The sequence below is a fragment of the Urocampus carinirostris genome, chromosome 12, assembly GCF_059441175.1.
Source record: "Urocampus carinirostris isolate Australia breed hairy pipefish chromosome 12, RoL_Ucar_1.0, whole genome shotgun sequence".
Taxonomy (NCBI): Eukaryota; Metazoa; Chordata; class Actinopteri; order Syngnathiformes; family Syngnathidae; genus Urocampus; species Urocampus carinirostris.
In genome coordinates, this window is record NC_142360.1 from 25,716,315 (window position 1) to 25,740,430 (window position 24,116).

The window sequence follows — 24,116 nt, forward strand, 5'->3', positions numbered from 1 at the left end:
ACGAATAAACATTTATATTGCATTCTTAAATCTGCTGCTATTCAGGATTTGACACCTGATATTGGTGCACTTGTAAAAGTATAAAGAGTGTTATGGTCTGACCTCCTACCACCAGGGGGCCCCAACCAAGGTTTGAACTGGGCAAATGTGTGTCCAATTATCGCACACCTGTGCCCAATTATCCTGAACCCTTTGCATTATTGTTCAGCAAACTCTGTTGGGTTATTTTGAGTTCTTCTGTCACACTTCATTTCGTTCAACAACCACGTCAGATTTGTAACTTACAGCCATTGCAGTTTCCATTTTTCAGTTTGTTTTTCTTTCTAGTTTCTGGTTTGGGCATTTTTAGTTGCTTTGTGGCTACTTCTTTGTTTGCTACTTTGGTACTGGTTTGTTTTAAAATACAATCCCTTGTTTTGAGCACCTCTGGCTGCAGTTCCTGCCTCCCCTACATGGACCCATCACCCTCATAATCTTAATAAAGAGGCCAATTTTCAGGAGCCAGTAGCAGCAAGTTGACTGCAGAAGTGCAATGAAGGGAAAAACATTGTTAGCAGAGCTATTTAAAAATCTGGTTTCATGCTAAAGACTATTGTGCAGGATTTTTTCTCTCAAATTCCGTATGCTTAGCCTGGTAGTTGTATCTGATATCATTGCTCGTTTACAACTATTTTGTATTTCTTTTGTATTTTTCTCAAAGCAATATAACAATTGAGGCAAGCGTATTTTTAGTCATAGCTCTCTCTTATGTTTGTTTATTGTGGTGAGTTGGTCTGCATTGACTCATCACATTCAATGACACGCATGAAAAAATGGTTTTCCAGTATTTGTGAATAAATGTCTTGTGCTTAGAAAAGATCCCTTTTCATCCTTAATTATAAGGCTACAAACGTAGGCTAACTGATAAAGGACACCACTGAAAAACAAACCCAAAAAATTATATTTTGTGTTGAATTATTATTCTTTTTTAATGATCCGGCCCACCTGAGACCGTAAAGCCTGTATCTAGCTCCCGAGCCAAACTGAGTTCTACCTGCCTGGCCCGGATTATTTCGAGAGCCAAAGGGCATCTTTCTAATTTATTACTTGACAGCTATTACGTTCGAGCTGACACTTCATGGATTAGCGATAGCAAAGCAAGTTCCAGGCCTGGAAATGGGTCTGGGGTTACAAAGGTGAGAGGAGTGTGGAGGAATAATAGACACTGTACAATCCAACAAAAGATTTATACATTGTAGACATAAACCCTTGGGGTATTGTAAGAAACAAAGATAAGGGATTAAGCCTGGATATGTTTGTTATTTTGTCTGAATTTAGCCTCAAATTGGTTGCATGAAAGCAGGTTCAAACTAGCCTGGCCTAGTTACTACACTAATATACAGTATACAGTACTAGATTATCCCCAGAGATATATCTGGCACTATTTCTGTCAATTATGTGAAAAATGAATGGGTGCTAGAGCATATCCATGGACTTTCTTAATATGTTGTATTATTTCAACTCCAGTTATAATTAAGGGGTCTCCAACATGGTGCCCACTAAGGACAGTTAAGGTGCCGGCGGACCTGATCTGAAATAGCTCACCAATCCTGGATCATTGTGACTTTCTTGTAAAATGATGTTGTTTTTTTAGTCTTTTCAACCTTACTTTCACATTTTAACCTGGTAATAACATGGTAGCAACATAGTAATAACAAGATACCTTCTTATTTTAGAAATTCAAATACATTTTGGGCTTCATGGACAAAATAAATCAGCTTATTTATTGATAATTAGATAGATAGATAGATAGATAGATAGATACTTTGTTCATCCCCGAAGGGAAATTCACATTTCCAGCAGCATCCCTGAGCTGAGAACAAACAATCGAGAACAATCGAAAATAACACGGGAGCTGCTGGAGTGGCTGCCATTCGTGACGGCGCCGGAAGAAACGATTCAATTTGAATCATGTACAAACAAACAAACAAAATATTTATGTTTCAATAAGTGGAGATTCAAGCAATAAGGGGAATAGAGTGAGAATCCATTCATATATTAAACACATTTATTTATCTATGTTGATTTATTTTGCAGAAAATACATCATACTAAATCTTTATTAATGGGTATTTTTGAGCAAATGAGCAAACAAATGTAGGTTTTTTTCTAGCTAGCTTTGTAGCTAGCTGTCTGGCTAACTCTTTAGCTTTGTAGCAAGCAGTCTAGCTAGCTTTTTCGCTTTATGGCTAGCATTTTCGCTTTGTGGCCAGCTGTCTGGCTATCTTCTCGTTTTGCATACTATCTAGCTAACTTGCTATTTTCATAGTTCATCTCAAAGTGGGCACCCTTTATGCTAATTAGTAACAAAAAGTAGCTCTCGGTTTGAAAAAGGTTGGAGACCATTGCTCTCTTTTCATTTCATTAATCTCTGTTGACAGTATAGTTGCAAGAGTCATTAAGTTCTTACCAGACTGGCAATCATGCCCTGGCGCTCCTTGCGCAAGGTTCGGGCAACGTGGAATACGTCGACAACCTTTTCCGTCTCTGCGCTGTCCATCAGTCTCAACAGGGCGCAGAAAACTCCACAGCGTGACGAACCGTCGCTGAGGGGGGGTGATACACACACGCATCACTTGCTTGAACAGTAATTGTTGTTTATTTTAAAAACATGTTAGAATCCTGATGATTACATCCAACACAAACCTACAACGGTGCTTTAACATAACACGCTTTAAAAAATTGGATTGAAGAGTACGTACAGTACATACACACTGTGTATATATTTTATGTCCACTGCATATATCTATAAACTCAATCGGTACCTATGATTGTGAATGATAGTGATGCCGGGACACCCATCTTTATTTTTATATAAATATTTGACACCGGTTCACACAAAAGATCCCCGGTTCGAGACCGGTTGGAAACATGTCGGCTTGGAGAGGGATGGGGGCCACCAGGCTGTGTTTTCCCAAGACACACCACAGGAAATGCTGCCCCTAAGATCCTAGTGGTTAAGGGATCCAACCATTCAAGGGAGGCAGGTGAGGCACGGCCCCAACTGTAATCACGCAAATCCATCCATCCATTATCTGCTCCGCTTATCCTCAGTAGGGTTGCGGGGGTGCTGGAGCCCATCCCAGCTATCTTCAGGCAGTGGGCAGGGGATACTCTGAACAGATTGCCAGCCAATCGCAGGGCACACATACAACTCACTCGCTCATTCACACCTAGGGACAATTTGACCCAATGTTCCCTCTAATTTTCCACGGGTCTGAGTGTTCACACAAAGTCGGTGAGCAACGCTTGAAACAACAGTGAGCAACAGCAATCTCAAGTGTGGCGACTAATCTATTATTAAACATGTCCAAAACTTGACATCAAGTTTGTAAAAATGTCACAAAATACTGCAAATGAGTATACCAAAGTATTTACCTCAGGAGCAGACCACGCTGGTCGAGAGGCAGAAGGAGTGCGCGCGCCATGTGTATGCTCCACCCATTCCTACTGCTCACTCAATCAAATTGCTCTGGTTACTTTGCTTGAGTTTTTGGGTGTTTACAGTTTGTTCTGTGGGTTCTCATTAGGTGTCTCAACAGTGAACGTAAATTGTTTGATGAGCTTCCATATAAGAGGTTCTTTAACAATGAACAGCTAAAACAGGATCTGTTGTTGTGACACTTTGACTGTAAACTATAGTCGAGACTTATATTCTTATATGCCCTATTTTTCCTTACCAAACCATACAATATACTGTATGGTGTTGTACCGGTTCTGATCGGGCTACATTCAGCTTTGAATGTAACAATACAGTATATAATTTTGCAAGTGCCTTTAAATCTCGGAGCCATATTACTGACAAATAACCCATATTTGGCTCACGAACCATAGGTTCCCGACCCCTGGATTACTGATTAAATGGCACAAAGCAAAGGATGAGGTGCACACGTTTTTTCACATAAACATCAACCAAGTGCTCTGTGTGTGCCGGTGATTGACAGCTCATGCCACCGGATCCCTCATTCAGTGGGCCCCCGGTGGATTACCTGCAGTGGACAACAAGTGGTGGCCCCCGTCGGTTCTTGCCGGATTCAAGTCTGAGCTCTTTGATGATGTCAGTCTGGTCTTGCGTTGTCTCTGGCAGCTCTCCGTTGTTCCACTTCAGGAAGTGGACGTGTTTCACCGTCCGAGTCCCTTTTCTCTGTTAACCAAAGAATCAAATCAAGATTGAATGGGAAGCCCTACGGAGACCTGGCGCCAACCGTGTGCCACAAGGCGGTCGGGGTTTGATTTTGGCATCAGGTGCGCGGGAGCACATTTTGGAGGGAAACGGCTACGGCCTCATGGCTCGTTTGCCCAAAGTCCTCAAGGATAGGGGACACGGAGTAAAACGGGGAGATGCTATTTTCCATGACACAATGTGCTCTAAATACAAAACATCCCGGTGACATCTGAAAACATTTATGACGCCTTTCTAAAGGAGAAATGCGTCCATGTATCTGCCAACATTATTCAGATTTTAGGAGCAAATACGGAGGTTTGGCATTGCTTTTTTCAATATTCACTCCATACTCACAATATTCAAACTTTTTCACCCACAAATCAAGTCCTCAGTTTTTACATCCGAATTTTACAAATTTATACATCAAAAATGCAATACTTCTATTTCTTTATCATCAGAGTCATTGTCAGGTCACGCAGGTTTTCTTTAAAGGTGGTGTCTGTAACGTCAAAATATTGTACTGGCTGATGCCATCTGACTGAAATCATCATTGCAGCTCCTTGTTGCACGTGCAAGTAATTGAAATTCTTTGAAGTGCTTCTTTTTGGAGGGTTTGAGTTGGCATTTGGACTTTGTTTGAAACAGTCCTTTTCTTGCTTTCACAATTTTCTACGCTTTGCATCTGAGTTGCAATCAGGCACTATTCTCCACAGTATGGTTTGCAATTGCTTTTTACAGCATTTCTGTTGTTTTCTGTGGTATTTTGCAGTATTTCTGTAGTAGTATTTTTTTGTCATATTAATACTGTATTTTATTAGTATTAGAGTAATATCTTTTAGTATTACTGTAGTATTTTTGTCGCATAGGGTTCCACAAGGATTTTTCCATTCAAATTTAAGTTTTCAAGACATTTTTAAGAGCCTATCGAATGACCAGAATAGGTGCGAGATAGCGGGGACTTTAAAGCCCTGCGACAAAGGAGCGGGGAAGGTGTTTCATACTCGACAGCCGAGGTTTGGTTAGCAAGGGCGGCCTAACCCTAACCCCGCTGGCACTGGCCCCTGACCTGGCTGCTGCCAGGCCTGGACTACTTGTGGGACAGAAGCGGCCCTGGGCAAGACCGCCTTGGAGTCGGGGACAGGTACAGACTGACCCAGGCAACGGAGCGACTCGCGAGCCACTGCCGTCGAGAGGACAGAAACGAGTACACGAAGGGAGGCGGTGACCAAGCATTGGAACCGATCACCGCCAGAGATGACCCAGCCGCACCGGTGCGTTCGGTGAACCCTCGCCACTAACCCTAAAGGACACGCGCGCTACCGGTGCTCTTAGGCTCCGGGCAGGCGGGTGTGAAAGTGGCCGGGGGCAAACCGGAACCGCCCAGGGTGGCGGAGCTGCACCAAGTTAAGAAATTGCTCAAGCGCTGTTTTATCTTCGAACCAGATGTACTCATGGAAAAGCGCCATAGGTTCCCGACCCCTGGTGTAACAGAGTTGAAATTTTATTGTTATGAATGTTTTTTTGAATTCTCACAAAATCTGTGTTTTTGTTGTATTACTGTTAATATTCCGGTACCTCCATTCAATTGTTAAGTCATGGGTGTCTGCGACCGTCTTTTTCGTTTGGCACTTTATGGGCTTCAGCGCTTGCCGTAGCTTCAGCTAATTTGCATCGCGCTGAAGGTAAGATGTGCTCAATATCAGTTGGATAAAAAATGCATATTTTGGTAGATATAGGAGCTGCTTTCACAAATTATTTTTGTATATAAAGATATATAAGTTGTGCTAAATGATGTATATTAAAAAAGCACTAAATAAGAAGAAAAGTAATACAGCTTGAAACGATGATGCAACATGTTTTGATGCAAACACGCCACGAGGTACGGCCTGTTGAGTGATGTCCCGTTTTTGTATTTTTAATGTTTTAGATTATTGCAGTCGTGAACAGATGCCCTGACTTTTGTATTGTTTTGTTTACTGAATGCAGGTACGTCGGAAAGTTATGTTCATTGTTATTATTAAAGTTTCACTATTAATGTGCTCGCATGTTGTCTGCTTGCCGTAGCTTCAGCTAATTTGCATCGCGCTGAAGATTATTGCATTCGTGAACAGATGCCCTGACTTTTGTTTGTTTTGTTTTGTTCACTGAATGCAGGCAATAAACCGAGTGACTGTGAAACCTTGTGTCGCCCATGATTGAGGGTCGTTACACTGGCATATACGATAAATTACAGTTACAGTACCTTGAGGTGACGAAGGAGCAAGGTGTGCTTGATAATGTTTGAGGAGGCGTCTGTTGATGTCGCCTGGACTTCGATGTCCCCAAACGTCCCCTCCATCCAGAACAACGACTCCTATGAAAGACCCACGTAATATAACAAAGTGTTTTGTCAACCTTTTTTGAGCCTGGGCACACTTTTTTTAATTAAAACATTTGGAGGCACACCATCCATCCAGATGGTTTGAATTATATCACTTTGAGTAACTTAAGTTCTTCCTTGTGTTTTGTAGCACTCGTTTTAAGTACACACTCCACAAAACAGCGACATCTAGTGGTCAAATAGTATGAAGTGTCCCTTGAAACACTAATGTTGCCCCCAGTTTTTTCAGCTAGCAATCTGGCTACCTTTTTAGCTTTGTAGCTAGCTATCTTCCTGCCTTTTAGCTATCTAGCAAGCAATCTAGCTGGATTTTTACATTTTTTTCCAGGTTATCTGGCTAATATTTTATTTTTTTGCTAATTATCAATCTAAATGTTGGCCTCCTTTCCAGCTAGCTAGCTAGCTTTTTTTTAGCTTTCTATCTGGCTATTTAGTTGGCTCTTCACTCTTTTATGAAGCTATCTAGCTCCCTTTTAGTTTTTACTTGTTTACCTTTCTAGCTAACTAGAGCTACCTTTTTGGCTATTTATCAAGTCATCTAGCTAAGTGACTATTGTAGAAATTCATATCAAAAGTGGGTGCCCTTTGCGCTAATTAGTAACAGAAAGCTCTGATCTTAAAAAAGGTTGGAGACACCTGATATAGACGTATTCTTATGATGACGACTTGAATACCTTTACATCAGCACCGATTGACCCTGACAGCATAACAACGGTGGACACTTTCTTCTGGTCAATCATTAACCAAAAGTCAGCAGCGGTGTTGGCCAGAGGAGTCTGTGCTGTGATGTAACTGCGTGGGCCCCAATAACCCTGGCAGCACAAGAAGAAAAATCATCAAGCTGTACCTGCCAATCTCAATTGAGAATTTACAAATCATATAAGAAACATAGTCAAGAATTTAAGTGACAGATTTAACCTGAATCTGTCATTTCAGTTACCGTAAAATTCGGATTATAAACCGCGACTTTTTCCCTAAGCTTAAAAACCCTGCGGCTTATGCAATGCTGCGGCCAATCCAAAACAGTAAATATAACAGTGAGACACGTAGAATATACTGTATGTGTATAAGAAGACGGAAGTTCATGTAACTTCGCACTTTTTGCATGAATAAAACTAGCATGAACGGACCCTATTCATGGGAAAAGGTGTCAATCGAAAGGGGAGGGCCAACTACCATATTGGGAACAATTTTATGAGTCTGTTTATTTGTTAACAGAAATAAAGTGGCGAATCGAACAGATTACAAGAAGCAACGTCCAACAAGCAGAAATGTTTAGGGCGGATTTCTATTTAGCTGTCGGGATTATCATGAGTTTTGGAGTAAATATTTGACATTATGGATTGTTACACAGCCATTTTTGCTGACATTCAAAGAAGTTGAAGCCCCGGGGACGTACTGGTGATTTACGCCGGTTTTATAGTTTTCAGATATCCTGTTACAGACTGATCGGGATGTTTCTCTGCTGAGTACATTATAAGTATATCAAATGGTCATCTATCTTTAATCCTAAGAATTTGTACTCTACAATAGTATATGGTTTGGCGTATTTCAGTGACGGGTGACATCGTACTGACACGTTTTTGTCTATCAGAAGTGTGACGGCCCACCATTGGGCCACCGGAGGTTAAAGGGTTAAGGTACCGTATATTATTAAAACTCTTTCTGTGCACCGTTTTTCTTTAAAAACATGTCAGGTGAGGCTTATGGATGTACAAAATGTTTTTTCCTTTAAGAATTTACTGGGTGCGGCTTATAATCGGGTGCGCCTTATCGACCGAATTTTACTGAACATTTTGCACCGTCTTATTCTAACCGTTGTGGGGATCTGTCTCGAGGACACCCGACGCTAGTGCGCAGCAAATCAACCGCTCTCTAAATTGCTTTTTTACACTAAAAGGACAAGCCTTCCAATTTTGCCTACATTTGCATAATATATATATATATATATATATATATATCATCTCATCTCGCTAGCTGTACCGCTTATCCTTATTAGGGCAGCGGGGGGGGGGGGCCGGAGCCCATCCCAGCCATCTCCGGGCAGTGGACACCCTGAACTGGTTGCCAGCCAATCGCAGGGAACACGGGGACAGACAACTCACTCGCTTAGTCACACCTAGGGACAATTAGGACCGGCCAATTCACCTGAAATGCATGTCTTTGGAATGTGGGAGGAAACCGGAGTGCCCGGAGGAAACCCACGCAAGCACGGGGAGAACATACAAACTACGCACAGTAAGGCCGGTAGCTGGATCTGAACCCACGCAGGAGGTTCCCACGACCTCAGAACTGTGCCGCACACGCGCCTACCACTGCGCCGCCGTGCTGCCCATTTGTATAATAATAATGGATTAATTCATTCAACTGCAATTATGTCTTGTGTGTTATTATTTGGAGATCTCTAGGTGTTATTTTGTTGTATGCTCTCAGTCGGTAGTGATGTCATCTCGAGGTAAGTTTAACTCTTGTGGGGCTATTATGAAGGTGCGACTCTACTGGATTCTCTAGTCAGCTATTTGGCCACATTCAGCACAACCTCAACATGGTAGCAGACGAGGTGAGTTTTACCAAGTCGGTTTGGCCCACCACCACTCTTCTCTTTAGCGGTAAAATTAACAATGAACAGTGCTAATGAAATTAGTTGGGTATGATGAAGGGCAGATAGGTTCTAGGTCCGGGGTCAAGAGCCGCATCCGGCTCTTAAGCAGTGCGGATTGGCTCCCTGGCACTTTCCCTGATCCCACATATAGGTTTCAGATCAGAGGATGTTGTAATGCTAGTCTCTTAGAGACTTTTTGTGATCAAGGGCTATACAAATATATATAGCTAGTCATGAAGAAGAGCAGTTTTTAATAAATAAACAACCCAAAAACGAAATTACGCACATGCACGTTAGACGCATTGATATATATGGTGGAGTCTTGGTCCTCTTCACTATCCGACGACGCTCGCTGGTCATTGCTGCTCTGACTCAGCTCTTCATCTAACCTCAGCAACACTCGGTTGTAATCATCTGAAAAGGGAAATTCACACACGAGATAGGATTGGAGGCCATTTTGGGAACATTTAAATGCAAACTAACAACAACCTGAATGGGTGAATGAAATTCAGAGCATTAACATTGCTCACATTTCAATAATTGTCTTTAATCGATCAATACTTAATTTGTAATTTATATCGAAATATTATTTACAAATTTTTGGTAGTAATGACTTACCAAATGAGTACAGAAATTGGGAGTAGACATGTAAAATTCTGCTACTCCATACTACAATAGAAAATCGAAGTATTTTATTGTGGAACATAAAAAAAGTAGTGTTACCTAATGGAATATTATAGCGTGACTATCATAAGTCTGATAAATACCGGCTTGATAATTGTTGTGTATCCCAAACATTAAACACTTTAAAAAAAAACAAGATACTTTTGCTCATTTGAAATACTAGTTTTATGATGTGATATTCTAACCTTTTTTTAAAAAAATATTTTTCAAGTATTTTACCTAAAAGTGGCATCCCTAACCTCAAAATATTCTACTTGCTAACACCATCTTCTGGCGGAAATCATCATTGCCAACTCTGTCAGACTGCCTGAGATCTGCGTGACATACGTGTCACTTTTAGACGCAATGGAATAAACTCTTCTGAGTCCTATTCTTACTTTCACCATTTTCATCCTAGAATACAGGAAAAAAGCGCGAGCACGTGTGTAAAATCATTCTCCTCCTTTCCAAAAATGTTTAGATATTAAGGTATTATATTAAGATATTAGAGATATATTTTTATTTCAATTTAGTTTATGTAGGAGGATAAACATGAAACACTTTTAACATTTTCCAGCCCTGTAAAAATGTGTGAAATAAATATTACATTTCAACGAGGAGCTGGTACGAGTTCATAGGCTACAAGCTGAACTCCGGTGCATTGCTACTCTGCTTAACTCTCTCTTTCTCGACTGCCCTGTGTGGCTGTGTGGCCCAATCTCTGCCCCTTTTAGAGGGGAAGCATCACCCGCAGGGCAGGAGGGTGTTTTAAAAAAATCAGCCATGGATCCCAAAGGTATAAAGAGGAGTATAACTAAGGAGAACAGAGGATTCAACATTTCCTTGGACCGATCATTTATTGCCGATGAGGATGGATTGCCTGGATGTCTCCTCGGTCGAGAGAATTTATCAAATAAAAAATAAAAAGAGTCAAGTGTAAATGACTTTCCAAGGAAAGCTTGCTGAAGTGCGATTGCATCACTTCTGGAGAAATTAAACGAGCGCTAAAACAGAAAGAGTGGCTCTCATCTCCAAACTACTCTACTGCTGCGAGTTTTTTTGCAACCCAGAAGATATTAAAGCGGGGAAAACCGTTCACAGATGGTGACTACATGAAGATGTAGATATCAGAGCACCTATTTGCAGACTGAAACTGAAATAATACAGAAAATTAAAGACATGCCTCTCTCCATTAAGACAGTGAAAGGCCATTAAATGGCAGGCAACATCATCAACAGGAAATCAGAGAAATACAGCGCCAGAATCCTTAATTTTCTTCTTTTTTTAATCCATCAAAGCAAAATATTCTAATGTTTTGTAGGTCTGGAAATGTTTTTGGTCCAATATGGCTATATTAACATTTTGGGTTGCCTATCCCTGCCCTAATGCATAGGAACATTTTTTGAACTGTATCCATTGTATTTCTTATTTTATTATAATTTGAAATAATTCTAGTAGTAAACTTAAAAAATGTTTAAAGTATTTAAAGTATTATATTTCTTTAAAAATACCTCAATGATAGGTTTTTTAAAATGAGAAACCAGTAAAATATTTAAGAACAAAAATATTTTTAAAATGAGAGAGATTATCAAGTTTTTGGGGGGTAGAAGACATTTTGCATAGGTGTTACTTTTAAATATATATTTTATTATCCTAAGTACTCTTTTAAGTATTTCAATTTGATAGTTTACTTATTTTCACTTTTTATTTAAATCAATTTACTTTTTTAATGAATTAAAGGTTCAAGCTGCAAAGAATCAAAGAACATGATCATTTCACAATTCAAGAGGAAGAAATTCGATGCCTTCCCAGTTTGATTACTAAACACACTAGGTTTTACACTTCTTTAAAAAAAAAATCTGATTTTGGTATTCACTTATGAAGGATTAACTACAAAAACGACCATTTTTTAAACACATGAGTCTAAACATAATTTAATCACATGTATTTTCCAGACTATAAGTCGCAGTTTTTCTAATAGCTTGGCCAGGGGTGCGACATATACTCAGGTGAGACTTATATGAGAAATTAAGAACACGTTATCATTTCAATGAGTTTTAAATTTTTATTACTGGTACTTTGTATCATTTTATGTGTAATTTTTACAGTAAACCGCAAGAGGGCTGTGTTGATCATTTCCACCTTGACCATGACATAAAAGCAGAAAGAGGAAGCTGGCGCATCATCTACCTCCGGGACTTACTGGGAGTTCTCATCTCATCTCATTAGCTGCACCGCTTATCCTCAGTAGGGTTGCGGGGGTGCTGGAGCCCATCCCAGCAATCATCGGGCAGTGGGGAGGGGACACCCTGAACTGGTTGCCAGCCAATCGCAGCGCTCACAGGGACAGACAACTCGCTCGCTCATTCACACCTAGGGACAATTTGGACCGGCCAATCCCCCTGAAATGCATGTCTTTGGAATGTGGGAGGAAACCGGAGGGCCCGGAGGAAACCCACGCAAGCACAGGGAGAACATACAAACTCCGCACAGTAAGTCCGGTAGCTGGATTCGAACCCACACAGGAGGTTCCCAAGACCTTACAACTGCCGTGCTGCCTTACTGGGAGTTGTTTACCGGTAAAAGTGACACAGAGGATGAAGATTTGATTGGATTTAATGATTGGATGAGGGAAGATGATAGTTTGGTAAGCATGTTCTTTATGCTAGTTTTAACAGATTAACTCTAAATGTGTTACATCGTTACTGACAGGGTTGGATAGAGTTACTTTAACTGGATTACTTTCAATTACTTTTGGATTACTCCAATACCAAATATGCCAATAAAAGACAAAAGAAACTAAATATGAATACAATTACTAAATTTTGTGCAGGCTTGGGGAGTGATGGAATACATGGAACGGCAAAAATGATGTTGGCAAGCTGTTTGGATTTATTTTCATTTGTTTCTGTCGCATTTTATGTTAGTTTTGCCGGAGATCAAAGAGATCAAAGCCAGGAGAGAAAGCTTACCACGTGTTGTGAGTCATAATTTTATTCATATTTAGTTTGTCTTTTATTAGCAAACAATATTTGGTATTGGAGTAATCCAAAAATAATTGAAAGTAATCCAGTTAAAGTAACCCTACCCAACCCTGGTTACTGACAAGCGTATCTAAGATATGCATGTTTGTGTAACGTTACTAAACTGTGTTGTCTACTTTATTTTTACTTTAAATTTCCTTTCAAAATGACATGTATGTTTTTGGTGTTGCATTTTATCAAATAGATTTCACCACAAAAATGCGACTTATACTCCGAATGCGAATTATAGATGTTTTTCCTTCTTAATTATGCAATCTCTGGCTGGTGCGACTTATACATATAGTCCGGAAAATACGGTACTTGTTTATCTTTCCATAATATGAAGTGTGAAGGTCATATTTACAGGGGATGACAGATAAACAGCGATTCTTTTTTTTGTTTTCATCTCTGAGGCCGATGTTGAATGTTTTCCATTTGTTGTAACTGGGAAGTCTCTGAAAGAAACAACAATACATTTTCCATGAAGTTGTTCCGTGGAATAATAGGAAAAAGTCTAGTATTTGTACAATGACTTTGTAAAGACAGATTTGGAGTAAAATCCGTACGTCAAACTCATCCTCTAATAAAGTTGTTTCGTTGTCCGAATCGTTCTCTTTAAGCACTTTCAGCACGCTGCGGAGCTCGGACAGTGAAATTTCGGTGTCTCCGAACTGGTTGTGCTCCAGCAGGGCCTGGTGAATCAGGATGTACTGGGCCTGCGGAGTTGCACAAAACACAAACGGCGCTTTCATAATAAAGTACAGTGGAACCTCGGTTTTCGAACGCCTCTCAGTTCAAACAAATCTGTTCTCGTCTAAAAATTTCGAGAAATTCTTGCTTCGCTTTTCGTTCAAAAAAATCGGAGTTCGAACGCCGGTACGCTAGGGTGCGATGCTGAGCGGCGTACGGGTGTAGATTGTGTAGATTGCCCCCACCCCTCGTGAAGAACTGTTATGACGTGCGCGCGCACTTCTTTTCGCTTTCGCTTTTAATATCGGTGAACGTAGTGTTGTAGCCCCTAATTATGCCTCCGAAGAAGGTCGGTGCAAGCAGCAAAGTTGCTATAGGTGAAAAAAGAAGAGAAGTGCGTACAACTATTGCATTTAAGAAAGAAATAATAGCAAAATGAAGAAGGTGTGCAAGTTTCCCTTCTTTCGAGGGAATAGAGCATGTCTTCTGCAGACCACCACAAAGGTAAGAAATCCTATTCATAATTCTTTTCTTTATCCTTTAACTGCTCACCACTTTTTGTGGAGACCTGGGTGCTAAATGACGTGTAAACAGCCTGATTTTTTTATTATTACACGTTCATGTTAGCGTAATCTTTCGTACGGAAGATTACGCTAACGCGAACGTACGATTAGCCTGGGTTAGCTTCATGTTTCCGTTCATGGTAAACATTCAGGGTGTTGGAACGGATTAAAATGATTTAACATTACTTTTAATGGGAAAAACGATTTTCGAACAGGGTTCTGGAACGGATTATGGTCGAGAACCGAGGTTCCACTGTACACATATAACACAACATCAACGTTCCCTCTAAGCTGCACGTGTGCGCAATTGCACACTGCACAGACCAGGTTCTTCTTGGTGGAAGAAGAGAGTGAGATAAGACACTCTGGGTGCTCAGCACACCCAAACACTCAACCTAAAATCGTCCCTGCACTGAATGATACCTACTTCTCAATGACCATTGGACCAGAGAAAAAAATATACCCAAAAATGTGGTATTAAAAAAAAAAATGAAAAAAAGTGTAACTATAGACGCTCCCCTACTTACAACCATTCGACTTACGTAAAACGGTAGATACAAACATTTTTTTCGGGATGTTGAAAAATATCCAGACATTGCTGTAAGTTATATTTTCTATTGTGCACTTTTTTGCGAGTGCCGCTGAAAAGTGCACAAAAGAGTGTCAAGTGGTGGCGCTGTGAGGGGTCACCCAGAATCCACCCAGAAATGAAAAACTCTGCTTCCTCTTCCTAATTTGTATGTAAACATCTCTTATTCACCTGCTAGTAATCCCACCGCTGCCACTAATGTAGCGTGTCATTTTGTGTGGCTAATGGATTGCTCCTCGTTCATGAAAAAGTGATCAGAAACACTTACTTTGGAGAGCGAAAACTGTCAGCACACCAAACTCTCTCCAAAACTAAACTCTCTCGCTCCTCTACACTCTCGCACCAACTCTTGTGACATTCGTCGCACTACTCAATTTTACATTTTCATTGTTTAATATCTCGCGCATCCATTCAATATGGTTGGTGTAAAGTGTGAAGATGAGGCGAGTCGTTTCTTTTGAAATGAAAGTGGAATAAGAAAGCTTGATGCGGTTGAGAAAATGGTTGGAACGCTTTTTTTCAGCCACTGTTTACCACGGAAGAGGAAGTCGCCTCATCTCATCTTCCAAAAGTAAGATAAACTCAACTTTATTTATCTTTATAGAGCATATTATTTTATGAAATGTTTATTTTTTTAGTACAAAACAATACAGATAACTTATACAAGCCTTAAACATACTTATCTAAACCTTAATTATACAAAATATAGCAATAAAGCAACTTACGAACAAATTAAACTCACGAAGGATAGTTCGGAACCTATTCCGTTCGTAAGAAGGGCAGCGTCTGTATACCAATGGTCCGTGGTCGAAATGGCTGGTTGAAAGTATACTAGCATTTAACAATGATGATTTTGAATGAAATCATTGTTCTTTCCATGTCATTTATTTGATTTAATTCAATGTGTAAAATATACCAATACTGTTATCTTATTATTTGCTAAAAACGTAATAGTTTACCTCCACTTGAACCATGAGGCGCCTTTGTTTGCGGAGTTTGAAAACATATCCGTAAATGTCCACTTTGTTTTCTGCCTCCAGACACTCCATCATGGCGTCCATGGCGATGTAAGTGCCCGTCCTGCCCACACCGGCACTGCAACAGGAGGAAATCTTTATAAGTGTGCCGGACAAAATCAGTTTGAAGACAAAACCTCGAGGAAAAGCAGAGTCGCAAATGCATTTTCATCCTGTTCATCTTTATCATTTGAAATGTTACACACTGTCCCCTTAAGAGTTGAGGAAATAGTACACTAGTGTGAGATTCACGTTTATATTGAGGCCCCCCACAAGAATGTTTCTATAGCATAGGGGTCAGGAACCATTTTGACCCAAAGAGCCATAATAGGAAAATATTTTCATTGTTTCATTTTTGAAAAAGACACACCATATATTTTAAGACAAAATTCATGAAAAAATCTAATTTTTCTGTGCATTTTTTTTCACTGTGTGACGTTAGATGATTTGTTATGAAAACGGCTCTGGCATTATTCCTGTGTCCCGTATTAACAAATATACCGCTTTAAACTTGTCTCCTTCCCGCAAGTACTTAAGATCATTGAGGTTCATATTGCCCTTCATTTCTTTGGAATAAATAATGGTTTCAAAACAAGGTGCAAGCAGAGTTGTTTTGTAAAAATGTTACAAAATACTGCAAACAAGGCTACTGAAGTATTTACCTTCAGTTTAGACGGTGCAGTCGGACTAGTTCCACCCACCCCATACCGCTCATCCAATCAAATTGCTCTGTGTGCGTGGCTGACGTTACTGGCTGTTTACAGTTTTTCTATGGGTTTTTATCACAAATTGTCTTAACAGTGAACCTATATGAGGTTCCATATGAAGGATTCCTTAGCGGCGTACAACTAAAACGGGGTCTGTTGGTGTAACACCTTGACTGGACCAAAACATTTATACTATTAGCGCAATGCCAGCTATGCAGGCACTAGACTCAACTCTGTACTTGTCAGGTTTAGGACGCTATGGATGAGATTTGCATGGGTATCATTTTATCTCCATATGTATTCATGAAAAGAGCCATATTCCCCTTTAACTCTTCAACTTTCTGCTCTGTATTCAGATTTTTCAGCTTACTCTGATGTTTTGTTTTGTAGTGCCATTTTACATTAAATTATTTAGTTACGGCCACATTAGACCAGCAATGTCAGTTAACATATTTTCAGCCTCTCTTCAGTTTCGAAAGGCTTTTTTTTCTCAGCCATCGGGGGGTTTATCATCCGCGTAATCCACAGCAGCAGAAACGTCACCCTGCTTTTCTCCCTTTAGCCTTCCTTTACATTGTGATTGATAGTTTCACTCCGCTTCCTGACACTAAAGACTCACTTTAAATGCACTTGTCGGTCTTGTCTTTCACCTGGCCGTCGTGTTGTTTGTCAGTATATAGTTTTAAAAGTGGCTGCATTTGTCAAGTTACATCTAACTTTATCCTTGCGAGACTGTTTCCTGGAAGTCTTGCGGTGGCAAGGAAGCTAAAGCGCTGCATTATAGGATCTGTAGTTTGAGAGTTATCAGCGTTTTATATAGCAGGTCCATTCTAGTACAAGATTTCACGGGCCGAATATAGTTGTTCGCCAAGCGAGATGTGGCTCACGGGCAATGTTCCCTCTAATTTTCCACTGGTCTGAGCGTTCACACAAAGTCGGTGAGCAACGCTTGAAACAACAGTGAGCAACGGCAAGTGTGGCAAGATAATAAATTATTAAACATGTCCAAAACTTGACATCAAGTTAGATTTTGCTGAGTTTCCGGCAATGCAAAAGTATTTTCTCTTTGGAATGAATTGACTCATGAACTATTGCAAAGGTTGTACGGCCTACAAACGTCGTTTGTTCTTACAATTCTTTCACAAGATATCCATTTCTTTTTATTTCCTGATATATATTGTCGCATAATATTAACATTTTTGGGGGCTTATTTAGTCGGTTGTAAGATACAGAACTGTACTTAATCACATTTTTTAGTGGAAGTACAATTTTGGCAACAAGATTCACTTGATATAATTGGATATTATTTGAAAGCAACACAAACTTTTTATTCTTTTTTTCTGTGTTTTTTTTCTACTTTTTTTTTAAATTCCTTTAAAAAAATCTCATTGTGTTTATTTTCTCCGAGCTGTTCCTTTTTTCTTTTTGTTCTCTATTTACTTTTTTCCTCATCTCATCTCATCTCATCAGCTCTACCGCTTATCCTCAATAGGGTCGCGGGTGGGCTGGAGCCCATCCCAGCCATCTCCAGGCAATGGGCAGGGGACACCCTGAACTGGTTGCTCACTCGCTCATTCACACCTAGGGACCGGCCAATTCACCTGAAATGCATGTTTTTGGAATGTGGGAGGAAACCGGAGTGCCCGGAGGAAACCCACGCAAGCACGGGGAGAACATACAAACTCCGCACAGGAAGTCTGGAGCTGGATTTGAACCCACGCAGGAGGTTCCCATGACATGAACTGTGCCGCACATGCGCTAACCACTGCGCCGCCGTGCTGCCCTACATTTCTCTATTTTCTTTTTTTCTGGCTTTTTTTCTAAATTTTTCCTTCTTTTTTTCGGTAACTTTGACTTAAGTCGCTTCTTAATAAATATTTTTGAGCCCTCATTTTTGTGCGCTGGCCAGATTTTCTTGTGCGCTGAGAATGTGCGAGCAGTGCACAATTGCCCACGGGCCGTGAGTTTGACACTATAGAGTAATTAAGTCACTGACCCAGTTACTTTACGCAAGAAGTAGTAAATAACTCTAATTACTTTTTTAAATCAACGCACCCAACACTGAATAAGACTAAAACCACCTGAAACTGGATTTACCTGCAGTGGACGACGATTGGCCCGCTGAAAACATTTTTGAAGGAGTTGACACGGCGTCTGAGTTTGAGCAGGAGATGCGGTTCCTCAGGGACGCCGTGGTCAGGCCAGCTGAGGAACTGCACGTGAGTCACGTCTCGCTCGGAATTCTCTCTCCTCTACGCACAATCAATGACACGTCGAACTCTCGCTCTGGCAAAATTTGACACTTTCACAGAGGACTCACATTGGTTAGGTGAAATCGACGGATAGAATAGTCGGGGTAGTGATCTTCCGAATTGAGCTTGACGACAAACTCCTCAAATATCTCAGTTTCTCGGTCATGTGAAGGCCAGTACTGTGCACACTTGCTCTGCATCACAACATGAAAAAGAGAACGTTCACTGACAGCCACAGATGTCAAAAAAATGTTGTTTTCTTTTGGTTTTTTTAAATTTGAGTCTTCTGTCTTCTGTTTAAGAGAGTAATCGGTTGGTTTGGACACATGGAGAGGATGGATGAGGAGCGAATGTTGAAGAGGATCTACAGAGCTGAAGTCAATGGAAGGAGACCAAGAGGAAGGCCGCGATTAACGTGGATAGATGGTGTTATGAGTGCACTGCAGGAAAGAGGTCTAAATATAATGGTAGCTAGAGCTCTTGTTGGTGATAGGAAGGAGTGGAAAGGTGTTATGAAAGGATAGTGGGATTGTGGAATCGCTCCAAGAGATGGGCAGGGCACCTGTATGATGCAGCAGGGGTAAACCAGTGAAAGCTGTGGGCCCTGCTGTTGAACAGAAGAGTGTGTTGTATCACCCTGACCCGAGTGACATGGCCGCTTTATTGTGTCCCGTTTCATCTGGAAGGACGAAAGCATGACCAACTTGGGTGCCGAGATGCCTAACTTATTTGGGTGTTTGGGCATTTGGGTTGGCCATGGTCCAATCCAAAAATGTTTGTGTGGTTTTTTTGTTGTTGCTATTTTACCTTTTATTTTCTTTGTTTTTGTATGTGTTGTCTTGCTGTCGGTCACCCCTCTTGAGGGATATGACCAAGGTAGATAGATAGATAGTCTTCTGTATCTCAATACCTTGTTTCCCTCCTCACAGCGAGTCACCATGACAATGATTGTAGACCGCTGCTCCCAGATCATCCTCCAGAAGTCACTCACAGTTTCCTCGTTAGGTCCTGACGTGCATATACATTTTTGATACATGCGGTAAAATACACCAAATGGAACATATAAAACAATGCATTACCTTGAGCTGCAATGTATTTCTTGGATTCTTTGTAGCCCTGCACAATAGCAAACGCTCAATAAGTTGAGTGTGAAGTCATTTACAAAAGTTACATAACTGAGGGAGGCGTCCAGAAGGCATCCTTATCAGATGCCAGAGCCACCTCAACAGGCTCCTCTCAATGCAGAGGAGCGGCTTTACTCTGAGTCCCTCACCGAGCTTCTCAACTTATTTCTAAGGGAGAGCCCATCTAAACAGCGGGGAACTCATTTCAGCTGCTGGTATTTAGGATCTTGTTCTTTCGAACATGACCCACAGTTTATGACCATAGGTGAGGGTAGGAACGTAGATCGAGCCTGCCTTTCAGCTCAGCTTCTTCACCTGGATGGAACAAGACCCGAATATACATGAATTCCTCCACTTGAGGCAGGATCTAATTGCCAACCAGGAAGCAGTATGCAGCCCTTTTCCAGCTGAGAACCATGGTCTCGGACTTGGAGGTGCTGATCTTCATCACGGTCACTTCACATTGGCTGTGGACCGCTCCAGTGAGAGCTGAAAATCAGAGCTTGAAGACCCATTCCCCATCACGGCTGCACCTAGAAATTCTGTCTATAAAGGTTAGGCAACCTTGGTGGAGTCCAACTCCCACTGGAAACAAATCCGACTTACTGCTGGCAATGCGGACCAAACTCTGGCATCGGGCATACAGGGACCGCACAGCCCTGATAAGATTGTGCGGTATCCCAAACTCCCGGAGCAACCCCCACAGGGCTCCCCCCCTCACCAGATAGACCTTTTCTCACTTCCTTTTTTTTTCTTATTCTCACTTTTGCTTTTTTCTCACTTTGTTGTTCTTTCTCACTCTCTTTCTCACACCAACTCTTTTTGTCTCTTTGTCTCTCTTTTTTCTCCTCCGATTCTTTTTTCTCTTACTCTTTGCCTTTATCTCTCTCTTTTTCAATTTTTTTCTGTCTTTCTCTCTGTGTCTTCATTTCTCTCCTTTCTTTCTTCCTCTCTCATTTTTCTCCCCCTTTCCCTCTTTTGTGCTCTCTATTGTACTCTATTTCTATCTACCTCTCGCTCTCTTACTCTGTCTCCCTTGTTTTCTCTCCTTTTATCCCTCTCTCCTTCTCTTTCCTTCTCTTTCTTTTTCTCCCTCTGTGTCTTTCTTTCTTCCTTTATCTTAAATCTGCTAGTCTGGCTCCCATGAGATTTTTTTTCAAGCATGTGGCCCCCAGCTAAAATGAGTTTGACGACCTTGCTTTAGTGCATGAGTTTGTGAGTACATACATCAATAAAGCTGGCGTTGATGTAGTCACATCCCGCTTCTCCGTTTCCTGTGCTCAGCTGGACTCGGTTGTAGTCGTCTGTTTTAGGAGAGCAAATACAGCAAATGTGTGATGACAAGTTGTCTTTATTTACATATTGTTTTTATTTACTTCGTTGATTTATTTGTGCTGTACAGTCTCACTGCTTTGCTTACATGGCAGGATGTCCAAGTAACGGTTCTTCGAGGCGTTGCAGTTTTTCTTGGCCTCTTTCATCGAGTAACGGGTGAAGAATTTTGGGATGCTCTGAAAGACAAAGGTTTCTCAATTATAACACGGCTAGAGATAAAACTAAAAGATCTTACCCAATTGGTAGAAAATTTTGTTCATTTAAAATGTTTTTCCCCCTCATGTAAGGCTAAAGATAAAACGTATCTAATAATAGCAATATATTCTGTCAACTGAGAAATTATTTATGAAGATCTATTTTTTTGTTTTCTAATCTTGAAAAATAAACTTAAAACGAGTAAGATTATCATCTGCTCTTTTATTTTCAAATAATGCATTTAAATGTAGTAATTATAATGCAATAAATTATCTTTTTTCTAACATTTTCTAAAGACCATAAAATGTATTCCATGTCAGAAATTCACATTTTACCCAAAAAGGTTGAGAAACACTGGCATATAAGCATGATAATGAAGATGGTGATTGATGATTATAAATATAGGGTCCAAATCCATCACAATCGGGACCTATATTTATAACCAAAACCTATGAGGTGAATAAATGTGTTGGTGAGGATGGTGAAAATCAAACACAAACAAAATAAATGGGGATATATTCACATAGATATAAATCTTAAAAAGAACACAAAACAGACATTTTGTGCAGATCTCATAGTTAGGGCAGACAAGTGGGAACTTGATACTGGAGGCATCTGGCTCAAGCTCCTGTACCTTGTCTTCTTAATGCACAGATCAGGACACTTAAGAATGGTGGTCCTGCTGCATGGGGTGGACCCCCTAACATAGCAGGTACTTGTATGACGGACAACTCACACCAAACATTTCACCAAGAGTTCACCAATGTTATCATAATAAATACTATGATTATATAATATGCTGAAAATATATGGAGACAGCAATAATGATAATGCTGATGGTAAAAAAAGTGATGGAAGTAGTGATGATGATAATGAAGGGAGTGTGTATCCACAGAACCAATGTAAATATATATACTCATACGTTGATTTTTACATGTAAATACACAGGGGATCTTGATATGGGATGCAATTGTTAAGGAGGTCTGGGGGTAAGATTTAATAAACATATGCTTCTTCCTACTCTTTATCGAACATGTACGTTAACATTGCTTGTGTTTTTTTCGATTTGTTATGTTTGAAATAAAAGTTTCATTCATTATTTCATTCATGGTTGACCCGAAAATAGACGAAAGTAAAGCACCTGAAATTCCTCCAGAAAAAGGCGCCCCTCGTCAGCAAGTTTCCTCTTGTATTCTTCCAGCAAAAGGTTGGCTTCGATCGGCTCTACGGATGCTAAGCAAGAGATAAGCCGGTGAGAAACACTTTCCACCAGGAAGTAATGACTTCATTTTATCAACACTGTTTGTAGAGCTAGAAAAACAGGAAAACATACTATACTGCAGGTTATTCACTAATAGTTAATTCTGTGTTTGATATGGACACCTGCAAAGGAGATTGCATAGGATTGCAGTTTGGTATTTTGACTATTATGCATTGTTCACATAATTGTCACTTGTTGCTATTCTTTGATAACCACAGCCTACGTCTTGTCAACTAGGATATTTAAAAAAAAAAGAGCGGGCTCAGGGGAAGGCCCTGTGAACTGGTTAGAATCCTATCTGAAGTTTGAGTTCTCTCCTGTTGTCCTTGCGAGTTATAAATCCATTGAAGTCTTCTATCCATATTTCCTTATACCGGAAAAACAAACGGGAAAAAAAATTCAGGACAGAATTTACTGTGAATGTATGCTAATTTTGGTCTTTCAATTTCTAAAACTATTTTTGCTATACACCTCGGCAACACATATGGCTCTTTTCAAGAGGACATATGGCTCGGAGATAAAATAGGACTTTATGTATTGTTCCAAAAACAGCCCATTTCTACATGCGTCAAGCTGAGAAAATGCTGACAGCGATAAGGGTTTGTTCCAGTGTATATAGGACACAATTTTCACTACAGTCAAGATGTCACACAACAGACCTCATTTTGGGTGTAACTCAAGTCTTTGTGGAAGCTCATTGAACGATCGAAGTTCATTTTTGAGACACTTTATGATGAAAAGCCACATAACAAACTCTAAACACCAAAGCAAAGCACCAAGAGCAATTTGATTGGGTGAGCAAAAGGAAAGGGCGGGGCCATACATTCCTACATGCCCACACTTTCTTGTGTAAATATTGTGTAAACTATCTTTTTTATCTTTTTTGATTTTTTTATCCCTACATTTAGGCAGCACGGCGGCGCAGTGGTTAGCGCTTGTGCGGCACAGTTCATGTCATGGGAACCTGTCGTGGGTTCAAATCCAGCTCCGGACTTCCTGTGCGGAGTTTGTATGTTCTCCCCGTGCTTGCGTGGGTTTCCTCCGGGCACTCCGGTTTCCTCCCACGATCCAAAAACATGCATTTCAGGTGAATTGGCCGGTCCAAATTGTCCCTAGGTGTGAATGAGCGAATGAGTTGTCTGTCCCTGTGTGCCCTGCGATTGGCTGGCAACCAGTTCAGGGTGTCCCCTGCCCACTGCCCGGAAATGGCTGGGATGGGCTCCAGCCCCCCCGCGACCCTAATGAGGATAAGCGGTACGGCTAATGAGATGAGATGAGATCCCTACATTTAAATGTGCAACTGGAGGGCCACGTCCAATTTAGTTGTCACAATATGTTCACCCATTTATTAACAATGAAAATAAAGGTATATTCTATTCTATTCTATACACAGGGCACTTTTGCCTCACCCAGTCCCAGCTGCACTGAAGGTAAATACGATGGCATCTTCGTTTGCAGTATTTTGTGCCATTTTTACAAATGAACTTTGCTCACACCTTGTTTGTTTGGGACA

General features: G+C 40.6%; 1 protein-coding gene across 2 annotated transcripts in view; it reads right to left on the minus strand.

The window, feature by feature from the left end:
- ptprc (protein tyrosine phosphatase receptor type C) overlaps positions 1-24,116 on the minus strand; it is a 51,588-nt gene that overhangs the window by 1,112 nt on the left and 26,360 nt on the right. For both annotated transcript variants that reach the window (XM_088348925.1, XM_088348924.1), the window contains exons 16-30: positions 22,484-22,575; positions 21,233-21,323; positions 21,040-21,116; positions 19,768-19,804; positions 19,599-19,696; positions 18,757-18,882; positions 18,534-18,688; positions 15,673-15,808; positions 13,438-13,587; positions 13,236-13,326; positions 9,472-9,599; positions 7,258-7,395; positions 6,446-6,556; positions 4,028-4,182; positions 2,449-2,584 (exon numbers count right to left, since the gene is read on the minus strand). In XM_088348925.1, coding sequence (XP_088205051.1) covers positions 2,449-2,584; positions 4,028-4,182; positions 6,446-6,556; positions 7,258-7,395; positions 9,472-9,599; positions 13,236-13,326; positions 13,438-13,587; positions 15,673-15,808; positions 18,534-18,688; positions 18,757-18,882; positions 19,599-19,696; positions 19,768-19,804; positions 21,040-21,116; positions 21,233-21,323; positions 22,484-22,575 — 1,721 coding nt within the window. The remainder of the gene's footprint in view (positions 1-2,448; positions 2,585-4,027; positions 4,183-6,445; positions 6,557-7,257; positions 7,396-9,471; positions 9,600-13,235; positions 13,327-13,437; positions 13,588-15,672; positions 15,809-18,533; positions 18,689-18,756; positions 18,883-19,598; positions 19,697-19,767; positions 19,805-21,039; positions 21,117-21,232; positions 21,324-22,483; positions 22,576-24,116) is intronic.